This window comes from Balearica regulorum, chromosome 1 (genome assembly GCF_011004875.1).
Source record: "Balearica regulorum gibbericeps isolate bBalReg1 chromosome 1, bBalReg1.pri, whole genome shotgun sequence".
NCBI classification, from domain to species: domain Eukaryota; kingdom Metazoa; phylum Chordata; class Aves; order Gruiformes; family Gruidae; genus Balearica; species Balearica regulorum.
Window position 1 is genome coordinate 86,463,454 of NC_046184.1, and position 22,498 is coordinate 86,485,951.

The 22,498-nt window shown below is 38.3% G+C and overlaps 1 protein-coding gene across 3 annotated transcripts in view; it reads left to right on the forward strand.

The window, feature by feature from the left end:
- Positions 1 to 11: 11 nt before the first annotated feature.
- Positions 12 to 22,498, forward strand: part of KPNA1 (karyopherin subunit alpha 1) — a 52,411-nt gene continuing 29,924 nt past the window's right edge. Inside the window, exons 1-8 of one of the 3 annotated variants that reach the window (XM_075764294.1) lie at positions 47 to 162; positions 6,544 to 6,705; positions 7,471 to 7,585; positions 12,765 to 12,898; positions 15,239 to 15,346; positions 16,881 to 16,980; positions 17,757 to 17,851; positions 21,650 to 21,781. In XM_075764294.1, the coding sequence (XP_075620409.1) occupies positions 7,579 to 7,585; positions 12,765 to 12,898; positions 15,239 to 15,346; positions 16,881 to 16,980; positions 17,757 to 17,851; positions 21,650 to 21,781 (576 nt within the window). In that variant the 5' untranslated portion in view covers positions 47 to 162; positions 6,544 to 6,705; positions 7,471 to 7,578. Of the gene's footprint in view, positions 163 to 6,543; positions 6,706 to 7,470; positions 7,586 to 12,764; positions 12,899 to 15,238; positions 15,347 to 16,880; positions 16,981 to 17,756; positions 17,852 to 21,649; positions 21,782 to 22,498 lie in introns of all 3 variants that reach the window. The other 2 variants (XM_075764316.1, XM_075764305.1) reach the window with 2 other exon arrangements.

Genomic DNA, 22,498 nt, shown 5'->3' on the forward strand with positions numbered 1-22,498 from the left:
CGCTGCGGTAAGGCCGGAAGCTACGCAGCTCGCTGAGCGCGTGCGCACTGCTGTCGCCAGCCAGCGCTGGGCAGGCAGGTAGGGAGGGAGCGGCGCTCGCGCGCCTCGGGCCCGAGAGGAGACAGCGCGGGGCCGGGCCGGGCCGGGCCGCGCCGGCAGCAGGTACGGGGGGTGGAGGGGGAGAGCGCCGCCGTCCGCGCCGCCGGGAGGGGGGGGCCCTGTTGTCGGGCCCGCGCCGCGCCGAGCCGAGCCGGCGGAGGGGGGTGGATAACGGCAGCCGGGCGGTGAGCAGGGCCGGGCGCGGGAGGAGGGACGGGTCCCCGCGGGGGGCGTCGGCGATGGTGCGGGGCGCCTCGGCCCGGGCTGCGGGTGCCGCCGGCTGCGGGAGTCCCTGCCCTGCGCGCGTGCAACAGGCAGGGGCCGCGCGGGCGGGGCGGGGCCGGCCGGCGCGGCGGGAGCCGCGCGCGTGGGCTGGGGCCGGTCGCCTCCCGCCAGCTCCGCGCCGCCCGCCCGCCCGGGAAGCGGTAGAAGAGGGCGCTCCCGGGAAGCGGGAGGGCGCCGGTCCGGTCCTGCCCTGGCAGTCCCCGCGCGGCTGGTGGTGCGGCGGGGCTTGTGCCGGTGGCGGGCTGCCCTCCGCGGAAGCACCGCGCTCTGGCCTTAGAAGTCGGCGGGGCGGCTGTGGGGAGCCGGGTACGTCCGTGCCACAAGGACGGGCTTCCCCGGTGCTGCCGCGTGCCGGCAGGACCGGCCGCGTCGTTCTCTGGCGGGACGGGGTGTGAGGAGAGGCAGCGCCTCAGCTCGAGGGGGAGGGGAAGGAAAACTTTCTCCTGCGTCTTCCAAGCTTGTCCGTTTCCTTCCCCCCAGACCCCCCCCGGGATCTTAGTTCTTCTTACAAAAGCTGTACGTCCTCCCTGCAATCATCACCTCATAGCCTCGCGTTATCCCAGCCACAATATTATCTCTTTGACTGCCTTTATGTGATGAAGCGTTTGTGCTGTCTCTAATAGCCACGGTGGCCGTTTCTAATTGTCACGTCTCCGGAGACCTTATAACCGGCAGAAACTCGTCCCATTCATAATCTTTAAATTTGTATTGCTGGTACAAGAATACACGTAACGATGATTTCAAGCTTTGCCTCTTGAGGGCGTTTCATGAAAACTGAAACTCCAGGCTGAAAAGATATGTCATGAGCTGTGAAAATACTGGACTGCTGCTTCTGCAAAATTCCCAAATGGTGTTGAATGGTGGTGTTTAATAGACCCTTTATCCTTTGTTCAAGCTGCAGTTTCTCTGGATTTCTTATTCGCTGGTGTATTTTTTACTCTGCTTAATCTTAATGAAAGACTTAACAAAGTTGGGATATGTCTATGGGCTATCCAGAAATGGGATTGCAATTTTATTCTTAGAAACTAGTTATTGTAAAGCTATTTTCTACGTACCTGTGGCAGTTCATAGAATAGAATAGTTAATAGAACATTCTGTAAATTAATAGTTTGACCTTTGGTGTATCTGTCCTTGTTTTTATTGTAACTTCATTATGTTGTTCTCTTTGCACCGTTACCACATGCGTTGACATGTGAACTAGCTCGTTCAAAACAAGTTTGTTTCTACTTGAACTCTGATTGCACCTTTTAATTACCCTTTAGACATACCCATAGGCGCAGGGAAAATGAAGAGTAGTTTGGAGCATGGTAACATAAGATGATGTGAGAGGTAGAGGTTTTTCTCAGAATGAGTTCCCTTGTCATAATCTTTCAAACAGATGCAATGATGCTTCACTTCCAAGAAACATGGCTGGTTTGGGGGGTTGGGATTTCTACACCCCCCTCTAAAACTTCTAAACGGAATCTTTGTCACATCCCATCTCTCATTCCAACACTGTACCAAGATGTTTACCTTTTACTGTCAGTGTGCCATCCATTGATTTTTTTTAAATTTTTTTTTTTTCTCTCGATGTTATGTTCTCTGTGTTGGTGTCTTCAGACCTGGCTTGCTTATGTGGTCCTGTATATTCAGCTGAGTGCTGGTTCCTGGAGAAGTCACAATTTAGTCCGTTCAGAAAGCAAAAGGCAGCAACAGCGTGTCAGCAGCACTGACCAAAGACACTGTGAGAACTAAAAGTACTACAGTTGGACATTGTAGCAGTTTTTGAAAGGTTCTTTATAGAGACTTTTAAGTGTAAATGTTTATTTAACCAGATTGTTTGATAGTCTTATTTCAGCTTCAGTGTTTCAATACAGTGCTCTTTTTTTTTTTTTTTTCCCTTCTGTTGAATAAGCTAAAGTGAACAGAATGGTACGTTTTGTTTTAGACTGCCCTGTATCTGGCAGGCTTGCTTTGATATCTTTCTGTCTGTCTCTTTCTCCATGATACTGGAATTTTTCTTCTGAAGTGTTTTACAAGTCCTGGAGGGGACAAAGTGGGGGGGCTTACCTCGTATCCTTAAGAACACAAAAGACAACGGTAAAGAGGTTGCTAGGTTGGAAAACATAACTGTGGCAAGAGGTGAGAGGTTAATGGATGTAAAACAGTGCCGTCCAGAAAAGTCAAAATCAAGTCAATGTGAAAAAGCATAAAATATAGCAGATTTTTTTTAAAAAAAGATGTGAATTAGGGGTAGGGATTTTAATGTAAATTGGAAACATAAGGGGAAATAGAAGAGCAGCAGCAAATAGCTGCATTTAATGGATTTGTTTAAATACTTCTGAAGGCCAAAGGGAACTGGGGTGTGAGGCAGCCTAGCAGGCTAAGAGCAAGACAAGAAAAACTGATGTTAAAGGAATTAATCACTTGATGAAATGTTGTGAATGGCTGAAATATCTAAACAGGAGATTCTGGAGTGATGTCACTCACAAACAACAAATTAGAAAGACCAGACCACCTCTTTTTGTCAGACAAGAGTGGAAGTTGAACTGATATGAAAATTATCCAGCTTCATACTAAGGGACTAAAGCCTAATGGAAGTCCTTGTTTAAACAATATAATGACACTGATGAAAAAATGCTGATGTGAATTCCAGAGATAAGGGGCAGCAATATGATAGAAAGTCAGTTTTTTTCTGCTCTGAAGAAAAAAAATCCATCCTTAGTCTGCTACAGTTTTTGAAGTCTGTTAAGCAAGTAATGGATTAAACTGCTCTATATTATTTCCAAGAATTAACGTGGGGTTTTCAAAAATACAGAATGCCAGCAGTAGGATGCAGGGCCTGTAGAAATAACAGTACTTTCAAATTATTTTGAAGAAGGTAGAGGAACTCTGGAAAAACAGCAAAAGTGAGTTGAAACAAAACACGGAGTGAAAACCTCTGCTAAATATAAAATCTCTGGAACAGTAGAGTTGGAAATTGTATTATGTTACTTCATGAATGTCTCAACCTGCATTAAATGTTGTGCAGGTTTAATAATTCATTTTGGGGATAAAAAGTAGAGGTAGTCTAAGGCAGGTGACAGTAAATATCCTTTCACCAGAATTGGTTTAAAAAAGATGTTACCAGCAGGAGGGTATGAAAAAATGGTAGGAAGTAATAGTAGATTGGACATCGCGTTATCACTTCTGTTGATCCATTCATGTAAGGCAGGAGTAAATGGAGTTCAGTGACATAGAAGAAATTTTAAATTGGGATAAAGTGAATACTTTCTTGAAACATAATTAATGCTTAGTGTCATGAGGAGGCAGAAGCCAAAAGCATTAGAATTGAAAGAAATACGACCATATTCATGGATGTATGTAGAGACTAGTAGAGTCTGAGTTTTCAGAGTTGTGCCATAAGATGTGAGATTTAGCTAGTCACCAGCTGCTGAAAGTTTCCTTATGATCTAGAGTAATTATTTTCTCTTTTTCTATTTTTATTTGGTAGTTCAGACTGCTTTCCAGGCAGTTTGACACACACAGTTGTTTGCTTTTTTTTTCCAGTTTGGGCATAAAGTTGAAGTTATACATAAGTGATATGCTGATTTTAGAAATAAATATCCTGTGGCTAAACATCCTGAATGTATTTATCTCCAGACAAGGCATTGTAAGCCTACCCAATCTAGTGCCAAGGTGATACTTGAAAGAAAATTCACTTGTTGATACATGAAAATGTCATTTTGGCAAACAAACCACCTTTTGGTGGCACACAAACCACAACTTACCTTTAAGTCACGTCAGATAATAATGCTGTGATTAGTATTAGATTGTTGTGATGTGTTTTTTGTCTGAAGCAGGATGAGATTGCCTCTTAAGACACAGGACTCCTTTGTATAGTTTCCACATGATAAGCACTTTAACTGCCTATGTCTTCTTGTTTTACCTTTTTTTTTTTTTTAGTATTGCAAAATGATCAGAAAGGAGAAAAAAGGTAGTTTTGTGAGTGTGCTGTGTGTTGGGTTTGAGAGCTTTTGGTAGGAGGAGTACTAGGTGTAAATGGGATGAGGGAGGCAGAGTGAGCGTCATCAGGCTTTAAAGTTCTTGTTTTTTGCTTGATGTGGCTGATACATCAGTATTATGTGACTGTCTTGGTTGCTGATGTCCAAAGCTAGTATGAAATCAGTAGAATTTTGACTTACTGTTATTTTGTGCTTTTGCACCCAAATCTTCTATAATGCTGAGTCATAGCAACCAATAAATTTGTTGAAGACAAATTTGTCATCAGGGGAGGTATGAGGTAGGTTTGGTTTCAGTGCCTTCTGGCACTTGCAACCCCAAACAAAAGTTGCTTGAAACCATAAAGTCAACTTAATTAATAGCTAAGTTTATTTTTAACCTAATTTGTTTTAAAGTATCTAGGATTTATTTTCATGATATGAAATGCTGAAAGTTGTGCTCTCATTCTCTTGTAAAGAATGTTTAGGGCATGTTAGGATGTTAGAAATTTTAGGATGATTTTTTTTTTTTCCCGACAGATGATGACTGTCAAATGACAGAGATGTCTTGTTTTTCAAATGGTCTGATTTTTAGATAGGGCTTTACAAAAAATACATTGTGGGTCAGCTTGTTCTGTAAATGCAGGGAAGATGTGCTGTAATCTTAGTAAAAATACAAATGGATCTCTGCTTTAAAAGAAAAAGAGATTACATTTTAGTTTGGCACACAGGAATAATCACTTTTGGTTTTTTGTGTAGATGGGCATGTTGAAGTGAAGTTGTTTGTTTGTTTTTTTTTAAAATGTTAGTATAATCCTGTGTGGCTGAAAAGTTTAATTCCCCATCACTAGATGCTTTGTTTTACAACTTGTGGGAACTTTTTGGTTTCAGGTTGATTGTGGACTGTGGAGTTACAGAAATCAGGGTAGTTTTGTTTTGGTTTGGTTTTTTTTGTTTAAACAGATTTATTGCACTGCAGTGATTTTGAATGCAGTAAAGAATTTTGTGTTTGTAACTCAAATCAGAAAGGCTCAGTTAATGAATTTGAACTGGCTTTGAGAGTTGGTTTTTTGCACTCTTGCTCAAGTTAAAAGCTTTCTAGAACTTTGAAAGGTATACGTCAAATCAAAATGGATCTTTAAAAAAATGGAACTTAAAACATCTTGGAAGTACCTTGGTGATAGTAAATATATAGTGAGTGCTAGATAGACAGTGCATAATCTTGTATTGACTTTTATTTCCCTCTCTCAAACTGTTTTCCAATAAACCTTGTAAATGCATTACTATTTGATTTTTTTCAGTGGTGTTTTTTCAAAAGAAACCCCAAAACATAACCTGTAAACTTTTAAAGATTGATTTAAGTGACCAGTTTCAGTGCACCTAACTAGGACTATGGGCTGATGTGCCAGATCAGTTTTTGAGACAGCATCAAGAGTTGAGTAATTTTATTTGTTAGTGGGGTTTTTGTGGTTTTGGGTTTTTTTTTTTTTTCCCCCTTCAACCAGAAGTATGCTTCCTAGGTTTTTTTGGGTGTTTTTTTTGTTTTGTTTCTGTGTTTTTGTTTTGTTTTAAAAAAAAAGTAAGATCAGGGCCTGGCTGGTTGGTTTTGGCCTGACTTTAGGCATTTCTCTTAAAAAAAAAAAAACAAACAAAAAACCAAAAAAAACCCCAAACAAAACAACAAGCCAACCTAATTTTTTTGAGCACAGAAGATCTTTCTGAATGTTACCTGGGAGTGTAATCAATTGGCCCTTCAAGATAAGTAATTTTGAGGGAGAGGAACCCAAACCCCAAGAAACTTTTGTTTATTTTTATTTTAAATGCATTTTCTGCCCCTTTTTTTGTGGAAGATGAGATCATATTGTTGAAATGTGACATCCCTACAAACCTGATATCAGGTGTCCTCAGCATTGTTCAGATAACGCAGTCTGTTTTCTTCCTTTGTTTGCTTTTAAGCATGTCTTCTGTATTAGAAAAACAATCAATATCAAACTTAATTAGTCTATGCTTTCATGTTCCATACTGTGTAAAATTTTATGTCTTTTCAGGTCTTGTATTAATTGTTGTAAATTTTAAGATTGGCCTTGTTTGAGGCAAGTAGAACTCCATCTTGCCAAATGACCAAAGAACTAGAACATGCTGAATTTGCCATAGATTAAGTGGATTAATACTTGCTTTGCTATTTCACGTGCTTATAAAGGTGATAAACAGAAACAATTGTCAGTCAAGGCTGACTACTGGGCATAGAAAAAAACCTGAGAGACTAGGAAGCCTGCAAAAAAAAAGCAGATTTGAAAGATATAGAGATGGGCAGCAATTCCATGAAGAAAGTCCCCTTGCTACTTCCAGTTTTTGCCAGAAGGTACCTAAAACTCTGAACCCTTTTTCAAGGCTATATATGCTATCCGTTTTTAGCTACAACTCTTACGTTACGTTTGAAGCTCCTTTAATATTCTGGCCTTTTGGATAGCAGAACATGGTGGTTCTGTTTCTCCTCCTCCATTCTTGTGTGATGATTGCCCTAGGAATATGAGTCCCTGCTATTCTACATAAGCCGAAGTCTCTCGTTTCTGTTAGTGAATAGCACTCCTGCCTGCTGCTGCAACTTTCCCCAGCCACGGAAAATGAAATTCACATGATCATTTCATTTCCTTGTTAGTGCTAGGTTTTGATATATCATTAGCAAAACTTGCTTTGTAGGTCTTTACAAATTATGTAACTCTTAATTTTATAGTGCCTGTGAGACATGTTTCCCATTCCAATTTTACAACTAGAGAAAATTAAGCAAAGGTTTTAGAGATAGGCTGTGTTGTGCTTGAACAATAGCTTTTTGTAGTTGAGACGATTAAAGTCCTTTCCTCTAGGTGTCCCAAGCTTTACAAGAGTCTGAAGACATTGGAAATTAGAAAGTAACACCACTGTCCCTCAGGTGATATGGATGTTTCTACTGATGGGCGTTTCCATAGACCCCTATAATCCAGCATGCTTTGTCAAATAATTTTGCAAAAGAAGCAGATACAGCCTCACCAAAATGTTTATCTGATTGAACCAGTTTTTCAAACAACAGGAGCTGGCAGTGGAGAGAGGAGTCAGTTTGCTGATTTTGTGTATTTTCTTTTTTCCTCAGCTAACACTGTCAACAGTGTAGAGACTTGGTGGATGTGTTTTCATCTCTCTAGGATGATGGCAGATGTAGAATGTTGCTCTAGAAATTTTTCCTAGGGAAATAGCATTAATGCCAGGTGATATTTTTATCATTCTACACAATATATTATTCATGGTTTTATTATGAAGACCTTTCATTGTCTGTCACCTCCAAGAAAGCTGACAGTTTTTATTTCCACAAGATTAAAATACTTCTGTTAGCATCCTGAACCTGTTGCCTTATACCTTTGAAAAAGCAAATTAGAAGGACTTTCAAAAATCTACACTTCATGGGGAAAAAAACCAAACACGTTTGTGGCAAAAATGTTGGATTTGTAGGGACTGTGTTGATGAGAGAGATGAATGACCAAGTGCTGCTTTCAGGGTAGTATTTTTTTTAAATTGGATGAGTTTTCTAATCTCTCACTAAAAGTGTCAGAAGATGATGCATCCTGTAATCAGAGGCCAGTGAATTGCTTGAACATCTGTCCAGGTTATGCTGTAGGTATTTGGTGTGATGTCAAGAAGCATGATTGTGAGGAAGCTTTAATTCTCTAGGAGGTCGAGTCCTGCGGCAGAGCCAACAAACAAACAGAAATCTCCGTAAAGGTTTTGTAGTATAGCTGAACCATTTCTTACCTTGATTAATTCCAGCTTCTCTCACTGCTTGGAGTTCTGTCTTGACAGTGCCATTTCCAACACGGATTGTCCTTTCAGGGACGACAGTGCCTCTCGTATCTTTTCACTATCTATCTGGCTGCAATCTAAAGGAGAGATGGCACTTTGACAGTACAGTTGAGCTCACAAGTGTGCCTCCAGTGAGCCCTTTCCTTCTGACAAACTGCCTCTGTTAGGAAATGTAGTATGTCAGATCATGGATTTTCAGTATAACTTTTTTTATCACTTACACTGTTTCTTTTCAGTCTCCTTGTCTGCCTTCATTTTCAAGTCCTCCTCTTCTGATACATTTCCTTTGGAAGGTAGAATTCTTGTGTAGATCTACACTTCTGAATTACATTTTTTTTTCCGTATTCCCGCCTCTAATTCCAAAGAAGGAAAGTTTGTCTCTAACAGTCTTTAGTATCAGCAGTGTATATGGTAATTGTAGTTTCAGTCATCTTGCTTATATATACTGTTATGCAGGTCTTGATTTGTAAGGCCTTTATTTTTACATTTGGAGACCTCTAATGTGTGGAATATCCAAGAGTATTAGTCACATGGCATTCCTTCTAGCAAAGCTCTTAAGTCTAGTGACAGTGATAGCTGATTTAAGAAGGCAAGGAGTTAATTTTTGTTCCTATCTAGATAATTGCTTGGGACAAGGTAGGTCATTGCAGTAAGTGACTCTGTGTTTCCTAGTGCCTCTGAATTTCTTTGACTTGATGAGCAAGGAGAAATGCAGTACTTTTCCTTTCTTGTAGTAATGTGTGCTTAGAACACATCCATGTTTGATAGGGTACTTGTCTTGATCTGCAAAAAATGTGGGGATCATAATTTCCTTAGTGAAATGCAGACATTGAGGAATAAATGGAGTTTTAAATTTTACTAAAAATAATTTTTTTTTTATGGCGGCCAAACTGAGGGGGAGAAAGTGTCATATGGGGTTTGAGTAGTGCTGCACAAAGACCCAAAGAATACACCATGAAAACTCCTCACTGGGTTGCCAGAGGTTTTTATCTATGGACAGGAGTGTCAAAAATTGGAAAATGCTATGCTATCATTAGGAAAGAAAAGATGGGTAGAACATTTCCATGACAACCACCACTGATTTTCACCAGAAGTAGTATTAATTGTGATAGCGCAGAGAAGATCCAGGGTTTACTATTTGCTGCGAAGAAATTGCCATGGGTGAATTTAAAGTGACCATTGCAAGATTTTCAGTTAAGCCACAGCAAAGCTGCTGGAGACAAGTGAGAGGCAAATGGAAGTTGTTTTGCCTCTGTTGTTTAGTCTGGGGGAAAGGCTACATCCTGAAAAATGGAAAAGGACATCTATAGAAAACATCCTTGGATGACTGTAACAGCTAATGTAGTATTATTTTATTTTCAATCTTAAAAATTATTTGTGTGCTCACACTGAATAGGTCTAAAGGCACTAGCAGTAGGTGTGGACTAGATGAAATCCTTGATGTGGTCATTGAATTTTTCACCAGTAGTCAGGGAGCCAGTAAAACAATGCTGAAGAAAGGATCGATTTTAGGATATATTGAGGATATTACAACAGCTGCTTTTGGAAAATAACTTCTGATTTAAAAGCTACACAGGTTAGATAACCACATAGACACTTTATTTACCTGCCTGTGTGTTGGGATTGTGTTTATTTACTACCAGTGAGGGACTACTATGAAATAAATTATTGAACTCATTACTAGTTGAATTTGGTAACTTCTCAATGGTGAAGGGAGCTTAGTTTTTTTCCACCTTTGATAGAAGAAACTTTTGTCATCTTAGTCATTTGGTGGTAGGAGGTTGTGGGAAGGCTTTACTCCTAGTGTACACAATGTTTTGAAAAGATTTTAAGTGTACAGATTATTCAGAAAATAGAAGAGGGTGTTTGTCAGCAAAGTGAGCTGTCTTGAAAGTCAGAAATGAGTGTAGCCAAAAATCACAGTTAAAGCTTGTAAAGGGTGTCGTAAATGGAAGATAATTCCTAAGTTATAAAAATGAAGAGAGTGAGAGAAATGTGAGGCCTTGAGGTAGTAAGAGAATTCAAATAAAACTGATAAATGTTGTGCCTGTATTTTCAATACACGAAATGATGATATAAAAGATAATGGGAGGGGTCAATTAGAGCTCTGAGAGGAAAATTAAAATACTTTCAATTTTGCTTCTGACTTTAAGGAAATAAATTAATATGCAAGTTGGGAGATAAGGGGAAAGTATGCAAATAAGTACAATAAGGAAGAATATGCTAAGGAAACTTGCTGATGATGAATTTGGATGGTGTCATTGATGTTTAGAAACATTGGAACATCATATAGAGAGGCTAAATAATAGAAATAAGTAAGAAAATGTTTAATAAATAAGAAATCACTGGAAAGGATTTCTTTAAGAACTTTCAGGGATTGAAAGTGAAGGTGTGAAATGATCACAGGCGTTACTGAAGTCCTGAAATCCCAAATACAAACAAATGTAATTTCGTAAGTTTGAGAAGACGAGTTTCAGATAAAAATGGAAGCTTATTAATAATGTCACAGAAGGACTGAGATCTTATCTGGGCTGTAGTGTATGCTCCTGTTTGTTCATGCTCAAGGGTGGATTGACTAGAGTGGCAAGGCAAAGTCTTTTTTTTTGTTGGGCATGTCCTTTTTGCTCATGGTTGTCCATCTGGTGTTTGAGTTAATTTTCTTAATTCTAAAATATATCAAATATTTATTTCAAAATGTTTTAGAAACAAAAGAGATTTTGTACTCTCAGTATTTGTTAGCCTGAACTTCTTTTTACAGTTAAAATCCAGGGCTTCCCCAAATATTTTGTATGTTTACTATACAGATAGTAGTCACTTAAACTAAAAATGGGAAGAAAATGTTACTGCCAAGCATATTGCAAGAAACATGAACACTTTAAGCTCAGACACCTAAAAACAGGAAGAAAAGGGTCTCTAAGCTTTTAAGAATGATGTAGGGAACTTCCAGTGTTCTGAAACTTATCTTTTTGTAGGACCTTTATTTTAAAAAAAAAAAGCCATTTCAGGAAGAGCCTTTTCATCAAAATTAGGCTGCTGAATTACTTACCTATATGCTCAGATTTTTATGTTGCTTTCAGTGCAATCTGTGACTGATTTTTAATACAGTAGTTTTATGTCCCTTAACAGTTTTTTAAATCTCAGTTGGCAGAATACATTAATGCTTGAAGTGATGCCCGAAATGTCTTCTGTGAAAGTCAGTGCTGATCATCAGAACTCTGATAAATGGTTGTCAGGTACAAGTAGCAGCACCTTAAGAAGAGGGTCTAATAAGAAGCACATTTGGGTATTTTTTTTTTAAATCTTTTAAAACTCTCTGTGCTAACTGAAAGGAGGTTAGAGTAGACTCAATTATATGTTTGATGCATTTTAAATAGGAAACCTAAGCTGCTGAGAGTCCGTATACACTTGTGTTGCTCTATTTTAAAGTAAAAAGTGCACAGGAGATCATTTATCACCTGCTGATTCTGTGCTTATGGAGTCTGAGGTAGGTAGCATATTTAATACATCGTGTTAGGACATTTGAGAGAGACCTTTAGAAGCCTTGTAGAGTAACTTCTTATATAGCATAGTTTCCTAAATCTTGTATCAGAGTTGCAGATATTTACAACATATTGGAGATTCTGCATCTGTATGAAGATGCATGGAAATAACTGAGATGTTTAGAATTTTGTTTCCAACCTTTTTTGATTTAAAGGGGGGGGATGTAAGGAGAGAAGTAGCAGCAGAATGGAACATTGAGAGTAGAGACCTGATCCACAGCCTATTGATTAGAGGGGGAGATTTTTCCATGCAGTTTTATAGCTAAGTAACTCCAAAATGCAGCATTATACATGTGAAAATCATCATGGGTAGATATAAATGCTTATCCAGAGTTACTAAGACAGTCCTTGGAAATCACAGACCGAAAAAAGGCCCTTCTGCATAAACAGTGGCAGGATTAGAGGCTGGGGGTGGGCAGGAAGAGAATAGCAGCACTGTTTTCTTTGCAGGAGTGAGCATTTCCAGTGGTTAAACCATCCTCACCTAAAATTTCTCTCTCCATTGCATTTTTCTTGTAGGTTTTGTCTGGATAGAAGGAATACAAAGCTGAGTTGAATTAATTTAAAATGTGGATTTGGAGTGTAAAAAAGCCCCTGTACTGACTTGCAAAGTGAATTAAGCTAAAAAGCTGCTAAGACCCCTTCACTTCTGAGTGAAGACAGGGGAATATAATTAATTTGACTAATTCCCTGTGTGGAGAAATGTTAAGATTTATTAGTGCAATTTTCTTTTTAGCCTAGGCTGTATACTCTGCCTTATAGGTCTTTAGTTCTTTCTTAATAAAATGTTTTACTTACTTATGCCTTGCAGCCTCAGAGAATAAAATAAAAGTTTGTCGGTCTGATGTGAAGAACTGGCACACTGAAGTGACAATTCTGTGAAGTTTTGCTTTACACCTTCTAAGTTATTGGAAGTTATGTGATGGGATACAGTGAGACAGTGGCTGAAAGTGCATGGCTGCAGAGATTAGGAGATGGAGGCAGAATTTAAAATGATGTGTTGTTGAAGAGTAACTTTTTTCTGACTTCTCTTTTTAATTGTATTGTAAAGGAATCATGACGACCTCAGGAAAAGAGAATTTCCGACTGAAGAGCTACAAGAACAAATCTCTAAACCCTGATGAGATGCGTCGCAGGCGGGAAGAAGAGGGTCTTCAGCTACGGAAGCAAAAGAGAGAGGAACAGGTACTGTACTACAGCTGTAACCAGTCCTTAAACAGCCTTGTCTTACACTGTCTCTAGCTCTTGGCTTCTCCCAAGCCCCTTCTTAGTTGTTCCTGCCCTGCCAGATTCATGCATAGTCTGAAATCAGAGTCACTTGCAGACTTTATTGGCTTTTCTGCAGGTATCAAGAAGTGAATTGGCCAGAGCAGCTTAAAGATGATTTGAACAAAGCTAGCTGAGCTTGCACTGAAAGTGATTGAGGAATTCCTGTTTGGTTTTTGTTTAAGGATGTGTTTTTTGTGGGGGTTTTTATTTTCCTTTTTTTTTTTCTTTTTTTTCTGCTACCTGAGCTGTGGTGGCTTTAATCTCTGTTCAAAAAGTGGCAAGCTGGGGTGAAATGGAAGGAAACATGGCAGCTGAAATAGGAGGAAGAGAAGGTCTGACCAAGTCCTTATTAGTTGCAGTAATGATTTTCTTGAGGGAAGAAATAATTTTTTAACCTGATTCTTCTCAGTTTTCTGTCTCTAAGTTTCATTTAATTTATTAATTTACAAAAGTTCATGCTATGTTTATGCCCATAAGGCTGTTTTCTTGAGTAGTGGATTTAGTATATGTTTTAAGCAAAATAATTGAGAAAAATGCTGGGAAATGATGTTTCCCTACCTGCTTATGTCTTGCTATTTTTTATTACTTCATTCACATTGCAAAGTGGCAGGTGCTCTGCAGGTTTAATCAGGAAACAGCAGCAATGACAAGACATAAAAACAGGTAACACTGAGCAGTTTTTCCTTTTGTCTTTAGCTGTGTTCAGTGAAAGCTTTAAGGGATTGGTTCAGTTTCAAAGTAAGTTATAATGAAGCCTTTTTCATCAATGCTGAGGTTTCTGGAGTTAGAATGAAGATAGTAATATACTTGTGTTTGGAATGGTAAGTCAAGTCTGTTCCATTTAATACCCATTTAATATTATTTTCACGGTGTCAATACCAGATGTTTTCAAGGAAGGTCAGGGGAGAGTTCTGAGAGGAAATTGTGATGCTTCTTGTTGATTTTGCTCAGTAACTGCAGGTAGCGTTTCCAGACTACTGGTAGCACAGAACATAGTCTTATTTGTAAAGGCGTTACTAAATTAGGAAAATGATGAGTCTTTTCTGTCTTATGCATGCATCTGACATCCCTTGGACCTAATTACTACAGGTTGGCTAAATATAGTGTGTGACATTATTACGTTCTGTTAAGGAAAATTGTTAGTCCTAACTGGACTTACAGTGGAATAGTAGTGGAGCTGCAAGAGAGTCTGTAGCTCTGCAATTTCAGACCATGTGCAGGTTCTTCTAAGTATTTAGCCCATAGGTCATTGAAGCTTGTTTAAATTCCTGGGTTTATTTGCGGGGGTTTTTTGTTTGGGTTTTTTTGTGGGTTTTTGTTGTGTGTTTTTTTTTTAAGCTGAACAACCCCGCAAAAACAACCTTCTGAATTTACACATAACTTGCCAACATATAAATTTTGGTTTAAGATTGTATTTGAGCGTGTCTGTTGACCTTGAGTGGGCACATCATACAGTAGCTTAGAAGGAATAGCATTCCACAAGGATGCCTATCACTGACCTTGGGTTGGTACAGACTTAGCAGTTTTGCATATTGTTCCCTCCCCATCTTCTCTGGAGAGAAGAGTAACAGCAGGTCTGTTTGTCTTGCCTGTCAGCAGTGGTGCAAATCTGACGTGGCTCAATGCTGGAGTCTTGTTTCCTGAACTCAACAGGCCAAGCAGCACTCCCATACCCATCTTGTTATTGCTAGTGTTTCTTCCAAGGAGACAGCTGAATTAAGGGGAGAAACTGTAGCCTCTCCTCATGACATATCAAACTGGGTGCCTTCTCTAAGTGGTAGCAACCAAATTCTGTTCATCTCTATAATTTCTTTAGACCATTCCCATGTGATCATCCTCCAAAGCTCTCTCTTTGCCACAGTAACTCAATTACCCCAGCCTGTGCAGGTGTTCTACAAAGGTCTGTTATACACAGCAATTTTTTCAGGTCTTTGAGCCCCACCATTCTCTGCCACTTGGTTGCAAGAAAGCAGCTGTCTGGAAGCTAGAGATAGCTTGTTGGTGGAGTGGAATGGTGAAGAAGAGAAGGGAATATCGGTGAGGATTTTCCAGAAATAATGGGAACCAGTATTCTAGCACATTGCTGTTTTCATTTACTCCATGACTAAACTTTCTCTGTTTACTGTCAGCAGTCCTGTAGCCAGTATACTAGCCTCTTTCAGGTGATAGCATATGTCATTTTTATTGCAGCCTTGTGTGTGATGTGCTGTGTAGATATTGGGTATATAATATATATTAAATACTTTCTCTCTTTAGTTGTTTAAACGCCGAAATGTTGCAACAGCTGAGGAGGAAGCGGAGGAGGAAGTGATGTCAGATGGTGGCTTCCATGAGGCTCAGATGAACAACATGGAGATGACTTCTGTAAGTGATGAGAAAGAATACAGTGCTTGTTGAAACTGAGCAGACCTGTTATGCACTGACTTGAGGGGAGTGGAAAAATGTGAAAAACAGCATTCAGAGAGCTTATGGACAGCTCTTAAACACTTGTCTCAGTGAACAGAGAACAGAATACATGAGAAAGAAAGGGTATGGATTGAGTGAGTGGTTGCTCAGTGGATATGCTTTCAAGAAAATTAAATAAAATGTCATTGTTCCAGGCAGGCTGATTACTTCCTGGTTTTGATGTTGACCATTATGGGTGATTTTATCAACCGTTGCCCAGAGTTGTTGGGGTTTTTAAATCTGAAATTCATAATGCCTGAAACATGAAAATTCAACCCAGGCAATGTGTTACTGCAATTTACAAAGATAAAAAAGGAGCTAGGTGGAAATTTCTGTTAGCAAACTTTCAAGTGACACAATTTTTAGCCAGGGTGTTGGAAACACAGCTGGACCTAGCTATCTGCACATGTCCTTGAACTCCGTTCCAAGTTGGAATTTCATCCAACAGAAAAACCTTTTAGTGGAAATTAGGCTTTTCTTTCTCCCTGTTTTTTTACCTCAGTTCTGTCCCTGAAAAGAAAAATGGTAAGGGATTCAAGTTGTAACAGAGAGGATTTCTTATATGAAATGAAGATGGTTAAAAAGCAAGGCAAGGAGCCTATCTAATTGAGATAGGTACTAGCATTATACAGTTCACTATTTTAGATATCAGTAATTTCTGGGTCTTAAAAGTTGGAGCTCTTAGCTATTACAGACAAAGCTTAAGTATTTTCAGCACTGTCATCTGTCTCCCTATGTACCTAAGGGTTTGGATCAGATCTGAGGATTTAAATCAGAAGAAGTAGAAGAAAAAAAAAATCTGACTTTCGTTATGCTTCTTTACATGGATTTACATGTGTGATGAACAGAATGTCAGATTTTACCTGGCATAAGAAAGGTTGCTGATTTATTTTAGCTGTATTAGTGGAAATTATCAGTATTATTGAAAATTTGATACTCTATTTGATTATGATGACAAGCATTAGGTTTGTCAACTCTTCTAAAAATGACAAGTCCTGTACGTTTTGGTGTAAGAGAATGACTCAAAACGTACACATTGCAGAAATCTAAACAATAGCATAATTAAGTGGTATGCTTGCATAACTGTAATTGCTGTTCCATTTTAAACTACCTTTTGTTGAAGCTGACAATTTTACATTTATTTTAGAGGAGGAGAGGTGTTAAAAAAGGGGAGAGAATACCGGTGAGAGGTTCTGAAGAGTGATCTTCTTGCCATAGTTTAAGTAACATTTGAATTTTGGTTTTCACAGAAGACTACACTTAAAGAATGATGGTGCTTATGTAGATGTACATATATGATGACTCATTTGTTGTCCATAATGGTCTTACCTAGGTTTTTACTCAATAAGAGAGAAACTTAATACCAGCTTAGCAAATGTTGTATTCTTTTTTTACCACTGATCTCAGATTTTCTTTTCCCTCTTGTTCTCTATCACTCTTTCTGGAATCCTAGAGTGCAGTCATCACTTCTGATATGATTGAGATGATTTTCTCCAATAGCCCAGAACAGCAGCTTTCAGCCACCCAGAAATTCCGAAAGCTTCTTTCTAAAGGTAAGGAGCTGAAATTACTTGGAGAAAAATGTAGAAGGGTTCCTGGCACATGTTTTTACTTTGACAGCAATAAAGATTGAGTTTTGTACAGAAATTTCTGTATGAAGCTCTGTTTTGCAAAATGTCAGCTAGGTGTATAGTCATTTCTGTTCTTGAAATCTGTAAAACTAAGTGATGCAGATGTGATGTCAGCTCTTAATGTAAGTTTAAATATTGTAGGCAGTGTCTCTATGGCTCCAGTATGCTAATTTACTGAAGTTGAGCTCTGCATGTGTGCATGCCAGAACGACTTCACAGAACTGCTGCTGTGAAATTGGTCTGCCTGAGTGCATTAGTGTTTTGAATCATGACACTTCATTACCTCAAAATTCAAGCCAGAGTCATCTTATGGTGACAGATAAGAATCCATTGCCTTTTAGTAAAGGTAAAGCAGTATTGTAGAAAAAGAACACGTTCTCAGAAAAGACAAGTTGGTACATCACTGAATCTAAGAATTTCTTTACTACGAGGGTGGTGAGGCACTGGAACAGGTTGCCCAGAGAAGCTGTGGATGCCCCATCCCTGGAAGTGTTTAAGACCAGGTTGGATGGGGCTTTGGGCAACCTGGTCTAGTGGAGGGTGTCCCTGCCCATGGTAGGGGAGTTGGAACTAGCTGGTCTTTAAGGTCCCTTCCAACCCAAACCACTCTATGATTCTATGATGATTTTGATGCAATAATTTGAGAGTTTCCCAACAAAGAAATGAATGCATCTAACTTTACTTTTTATTTTAAATAGAACCAAATCCCCCAATAGATGAAGTCATAAGCACACCAGGAGTGGTGGCCAGGTTTGTGGAGTTCCTCAAACGAAAAGAAAACTGTACATTACAGGTATACAAATATAAATACATCTATCTTCCTATATTATGAAAGCATTTGGTGATGCAAATTAGAAAAAAAAATCAATGGTTTGCTTATTTAGCTGTACTTCCTCTTTTTTTCTTTACTAGGATAAAAAAAGCTATTTTACCTTCAGGATTTCTAGCAAGACCTCTGAATTGTATTGTGTGATGGCTAGGATGGGGTCTTTATGCTAACTTTCTCATGTAACAAAAACAAAATTTGAAATGTGGACCTTGACAAATGAAAAGCTATTAAACTCTAGGGTTTTTTGTACTAATTGGAAACAGTTTTAAGTCTTTATAATTATGACTTAGATTTTTGATTAAATTAAAAAAACCTTGGAATTAGAATTACAATTCACAATGATAAACATAGAAACCTTAGAACTCACTTGCTTTGGTTTGAAAAACTAAATTGTGTCTGCTACAATGGGGCTAAATTTATGTGGACTTGCTTCTTGGAGCTTTATCTTGTTTCCAGCTGTCCTTTTTTCTGGTCAGAGTTCATTCTTCTGGCCTGGTAGAAAGTGAAAGAAAATTAACCATCTAGTAAATGAAAAAAAATGCTCACAGGTAAGCATTAAATACAATATATAGGTTAGAATCAATGTTCTTTCAAAATGCATAAGGCAACAAGTTTATTAATGCTATGTGAAATCCAGATTTTGGTGAGTGGTGATATGTAAAAAATTGATACTTTTTTTCTTGCACATTAGGGAATTACTTTTCAAATTGATAGCTGCAGAATTCCAAAAGTCTGTTAGCTACTTTTGAGGAGTCTGTGGACAGTAACTAAGAGCATCAGATGTAAGCCAGTTCATTGGTTTGCAACTCCAGTGGAAAGTTTGTAAGCGATCTGATATAAAAAAAAAAAATTTGAATGCCTTTTATTACTTATAGGGCCTCTAGCATGGAAGCCTAAAACAAGCAGATAAAGGGAAACAAGCTTCTAGTATTTGAAGGAGATACTTGAATAGGAAGGGAAAATAAGGGTAGAGGATAATTCATCAAATGCTGATACATCTCTAATTTAAAAACACTTCAAAAGCTATTGTATGTTGAATCAAATTCTCATGACCTTACTGGTATAATACATTGTATTGATTTTTACATGGAAATAGCAAAAATCAGTCAAAGTTGAAACCTCCAAGCTTATCCTAAAGAGTTTGTAACAAAGTATTGAAAATAATATAAACCCAAGTACTTGATACTCCATTCCAACTGGTTATTTTTCCTTCATCTTGCCAGATCTGTCTGCCTGCTTGGCAGCTCAGGGTCTGCAGATTTTTTTTTTTTTCTGTGATCAGTTAGGAAGTTCTTCTTGACCTCACTTTAATATTTGTTTTTACTCTGTCAGTGTTTCCAAAAGTGTTCCTTGGCACAAGCATAGATTTTTGGGCTTCCTATTCTAGGCATTCCTGACTCTAGCCTAGCTGTAGAAGGAAATGATTTTCAATTCATTCTGGAAACACTGAATTTTTTTTTTTTCTCAGTAGCTACTTGTATGCTGGATTGAATGTGGAAACTCTTTCATGCTACTGAACGTGGAACTTTATGTGACTTTGTGTTCCATTTTTCTTGAAAAACTGAACTTGTAGTATCAGTGGTAGGAAGGTGTAATTTGTCTGGAATTCCTCTCTCCATTTTTTGCTCAAGCGATTTCAAGACTTAAAAAAGCTTCCCTCTTCTCCATGATCACTTAAAGCATATGTGAACAATTAAATTTGTCTCATTTGCAAAATCTTTCTGAGATGGAGAGACAGATAATAAAAAAAGAACAGAACCAAACAGATATAAAGATCATCCCTTGGATGAGGTTTTCTTCCTGTCAATTAACTTTAATTATCATAAAGTATTTTGTTTTTCTGTCCTTCGCCGTTTGCACGTGGCTGTTCCTTAGTTTATACATCCTGGAGCATCAGATCTCCACAGTGGAGAGGAGGAGAAGCTGTTACTCAGCTAACCTTTCTGTAACTCATACCACCTGAAATGTTAAGTGGTGCTCATGCAAGGGCATCATCTAATTCGCCCTTAACTCTAGGTACATGTTGGGAAGAGCTCAGTTTAACAAACTTCGTTCCACAGAAGATGGGGAGATCTTATGACTAGCTCATAATCAAAACTTATTTTATAAATAGTTGAAGTGCAGGATTGAGCAAGGAGGAGTACCTGCTATTTGGTCTTAAATTTGGTTAATCTGTTTATACATAGTGTTTCTTCTCCGTTATGGGTATGTGACTGGAGAGAATGTGAATCTGAGTTGTGAATAGTCTAACCTGGTGGCATCCATTAGGAAGCCAAAGGACAAGTTCTAAAATATGAGTAAGAAACCTCTAGTTGAAAGATGACTAATAATCTTGTTACACGGTGTGACAAAACACTGGATACTTCAGGGAAAGTAAAATTACAGGAAAGCAAGTACATTTTATGTTGGCTTTAAGCTCTGGCCTGAATGTTTTGCTTCTAGTTCATTAATGATGTGTCTTACAGTTTTGACATGTGTTTCTGCTTTATTGCAGCCTGTACTCTTTGTGTATTACAATGATGTATTTTTGGAATTGTTTATCCTGATTGCATCTTACCATCTTTCTCCTTTAGTTGGTCAAAAGGGCAGGATTAATTGTATTTTTAAAATGGAATTATTGACACTTAAAAGCCTTACAAGACTAGGCTTAATTGTTGAGTTCTTATTTCAGGCCCATTTCAGGATTCTGTGTGTCTCCTTAGCAGGAGTTGCTTTTGTGATTAAATCCTAAATACAATTCCTTGCTACTCTTCAGAGATAGCTAGTCTTGGAAAGTATATTGGGATTTTCACTGGAATACTGCTGGATCAACATCAGTTTAATAAATTTCATTAGTAATGTCAAAATCGGTCATTTATAGCATACGACTTACCATTTTTATTGTTCATTGATTTTTGCCTTTTCATTCAACTTTTAGCAGTCTTTTTGTTGTCTGGATTCTGGATGTATCTGATAGGATTTAAATTTGCTAGTGTAGTGTAATCATTTTTGGACTGAAAAGCATGTGGAAATCTACCAAAGTTTAGATTTCTAGAAGCTATATTTTCTGAGGTCTGTATCAGGTAGTGTTAAAATTTGCATTTCAGCTTAAAAAGTTAATGCTTTCGCACATTGAGATTAAAAGAAAAATAAATTATAAAAACAGTTAAATCAAAAGATGTGAAGTGTTAATTCAGGATCTCAGTTTTACTTCAAGTCTTGAATAAAAACATCATACACTAATAACTCTTGGCAGCAGTACTGATCACCAGAGTTGGAGAGAAGTACTTTGCTGGAGTTGCAGGATTGTGATCACAAAGGGTTTTTTTGGAAATCCCCTTTCCTTTCCTTTTTTTTTTTTTTTTTAATGGCTTTTGTTTGTTTTATATCCATCAAATTTTGTTAAAAAATGTCTCTTCATGTATCTTCAGGAATATCATTGCTGATTCAGTGAATGCAGGTATCAGATATCTTCTGAGAAGACTAATTTTTTCTGTATAGGTTCTTAGCCAGTAAGCAAAAGCAGTAGAACAGACCAAAGGTAATATGATTGCATAACACAAAATAATATTTGAAAAGCCACAGAAATCCTGATCTTGTTCTCATAAGGAATGTCTGCAAATTCTGATTTTGAGTCTTCCTTTACAAATTGTCTGTGTTAATTAGTAATACCTCATGCTTTCCCTACACTAATTCTTTCTGTCTTTAAAAGACATTTAGTGTTAATTTTTGGTGTGGTGCAGAAGGCTCCTAGTAAACTTTCATTTGTATTTGGTTTTCCAGTTTGAAGCTGCATGGGTACTGACAAATATTGCCTCGGGAAATTCCCTTCAGACTCGAATAGTGATCCAAGCAGGAGCCGTCCCCATCTTCATAGAGCTGCTTAGTTCGGAGTTTGAAGACGTACAAGAACAGGTAAAGATTATGAGTGGTGTTAAGGTTTTTGTGTCTTTATGTGGTGGTTTGGGAGGTTGGTGATGTTTTTCTTTTGTTTTTCTTTTGTTTTTCTTTTTTTTTTCTTTTTTCTCTCTCTTTTCTCTCTCTCTCTCTTTTCTCTCTCTCTTTTCTCTCTCTCTCTCTCTTTTCTCTCTCTCTCTCTCTTTTCTCTCTCTCTCTCTCTTTTCTCTCTCTCTCTCTCTTTTCTCTCTCTCTCTCTCTTTTCTCTCTCTCTCTTCTTTCTCTCTCTCTCTCTTCTTTCTCTCTCTCTTCTCCAAAAAGGAACAAACCTATCCTGTAAGAAAGCCTTCAGAGGAAATGTAGCGTTTGGCAGTTTTGCACAAGAGTGCCTTTTTACCTAGTATGTCTTAAGATGTCTAAGCAAGCATTGTATTTTTCTTTTCCTGGAAGTGATGTATTTAACCACAGCCAATGGGGTAATGCATTTTGATCTCTAATGGGTTAATATTTTTCTGTGTATTGTGGAATTCAAGAAGCCTTGTTTAAAAAAATTGCTTTAGAGATGGAAAGTTCATGCTTGTTTCTCCTGAAGATAAAGCATGAGTGGAAATTATAGTTTGTTCTCTGCAGAGAAAATGATAGTTTGTTCTCTACGTTCCTTACAGAGTAGATTTATGTTAAGGCCCAAAGGGATCAGCGTAAAGCACAGACCAAACATTTGACTTGGTAATTTCT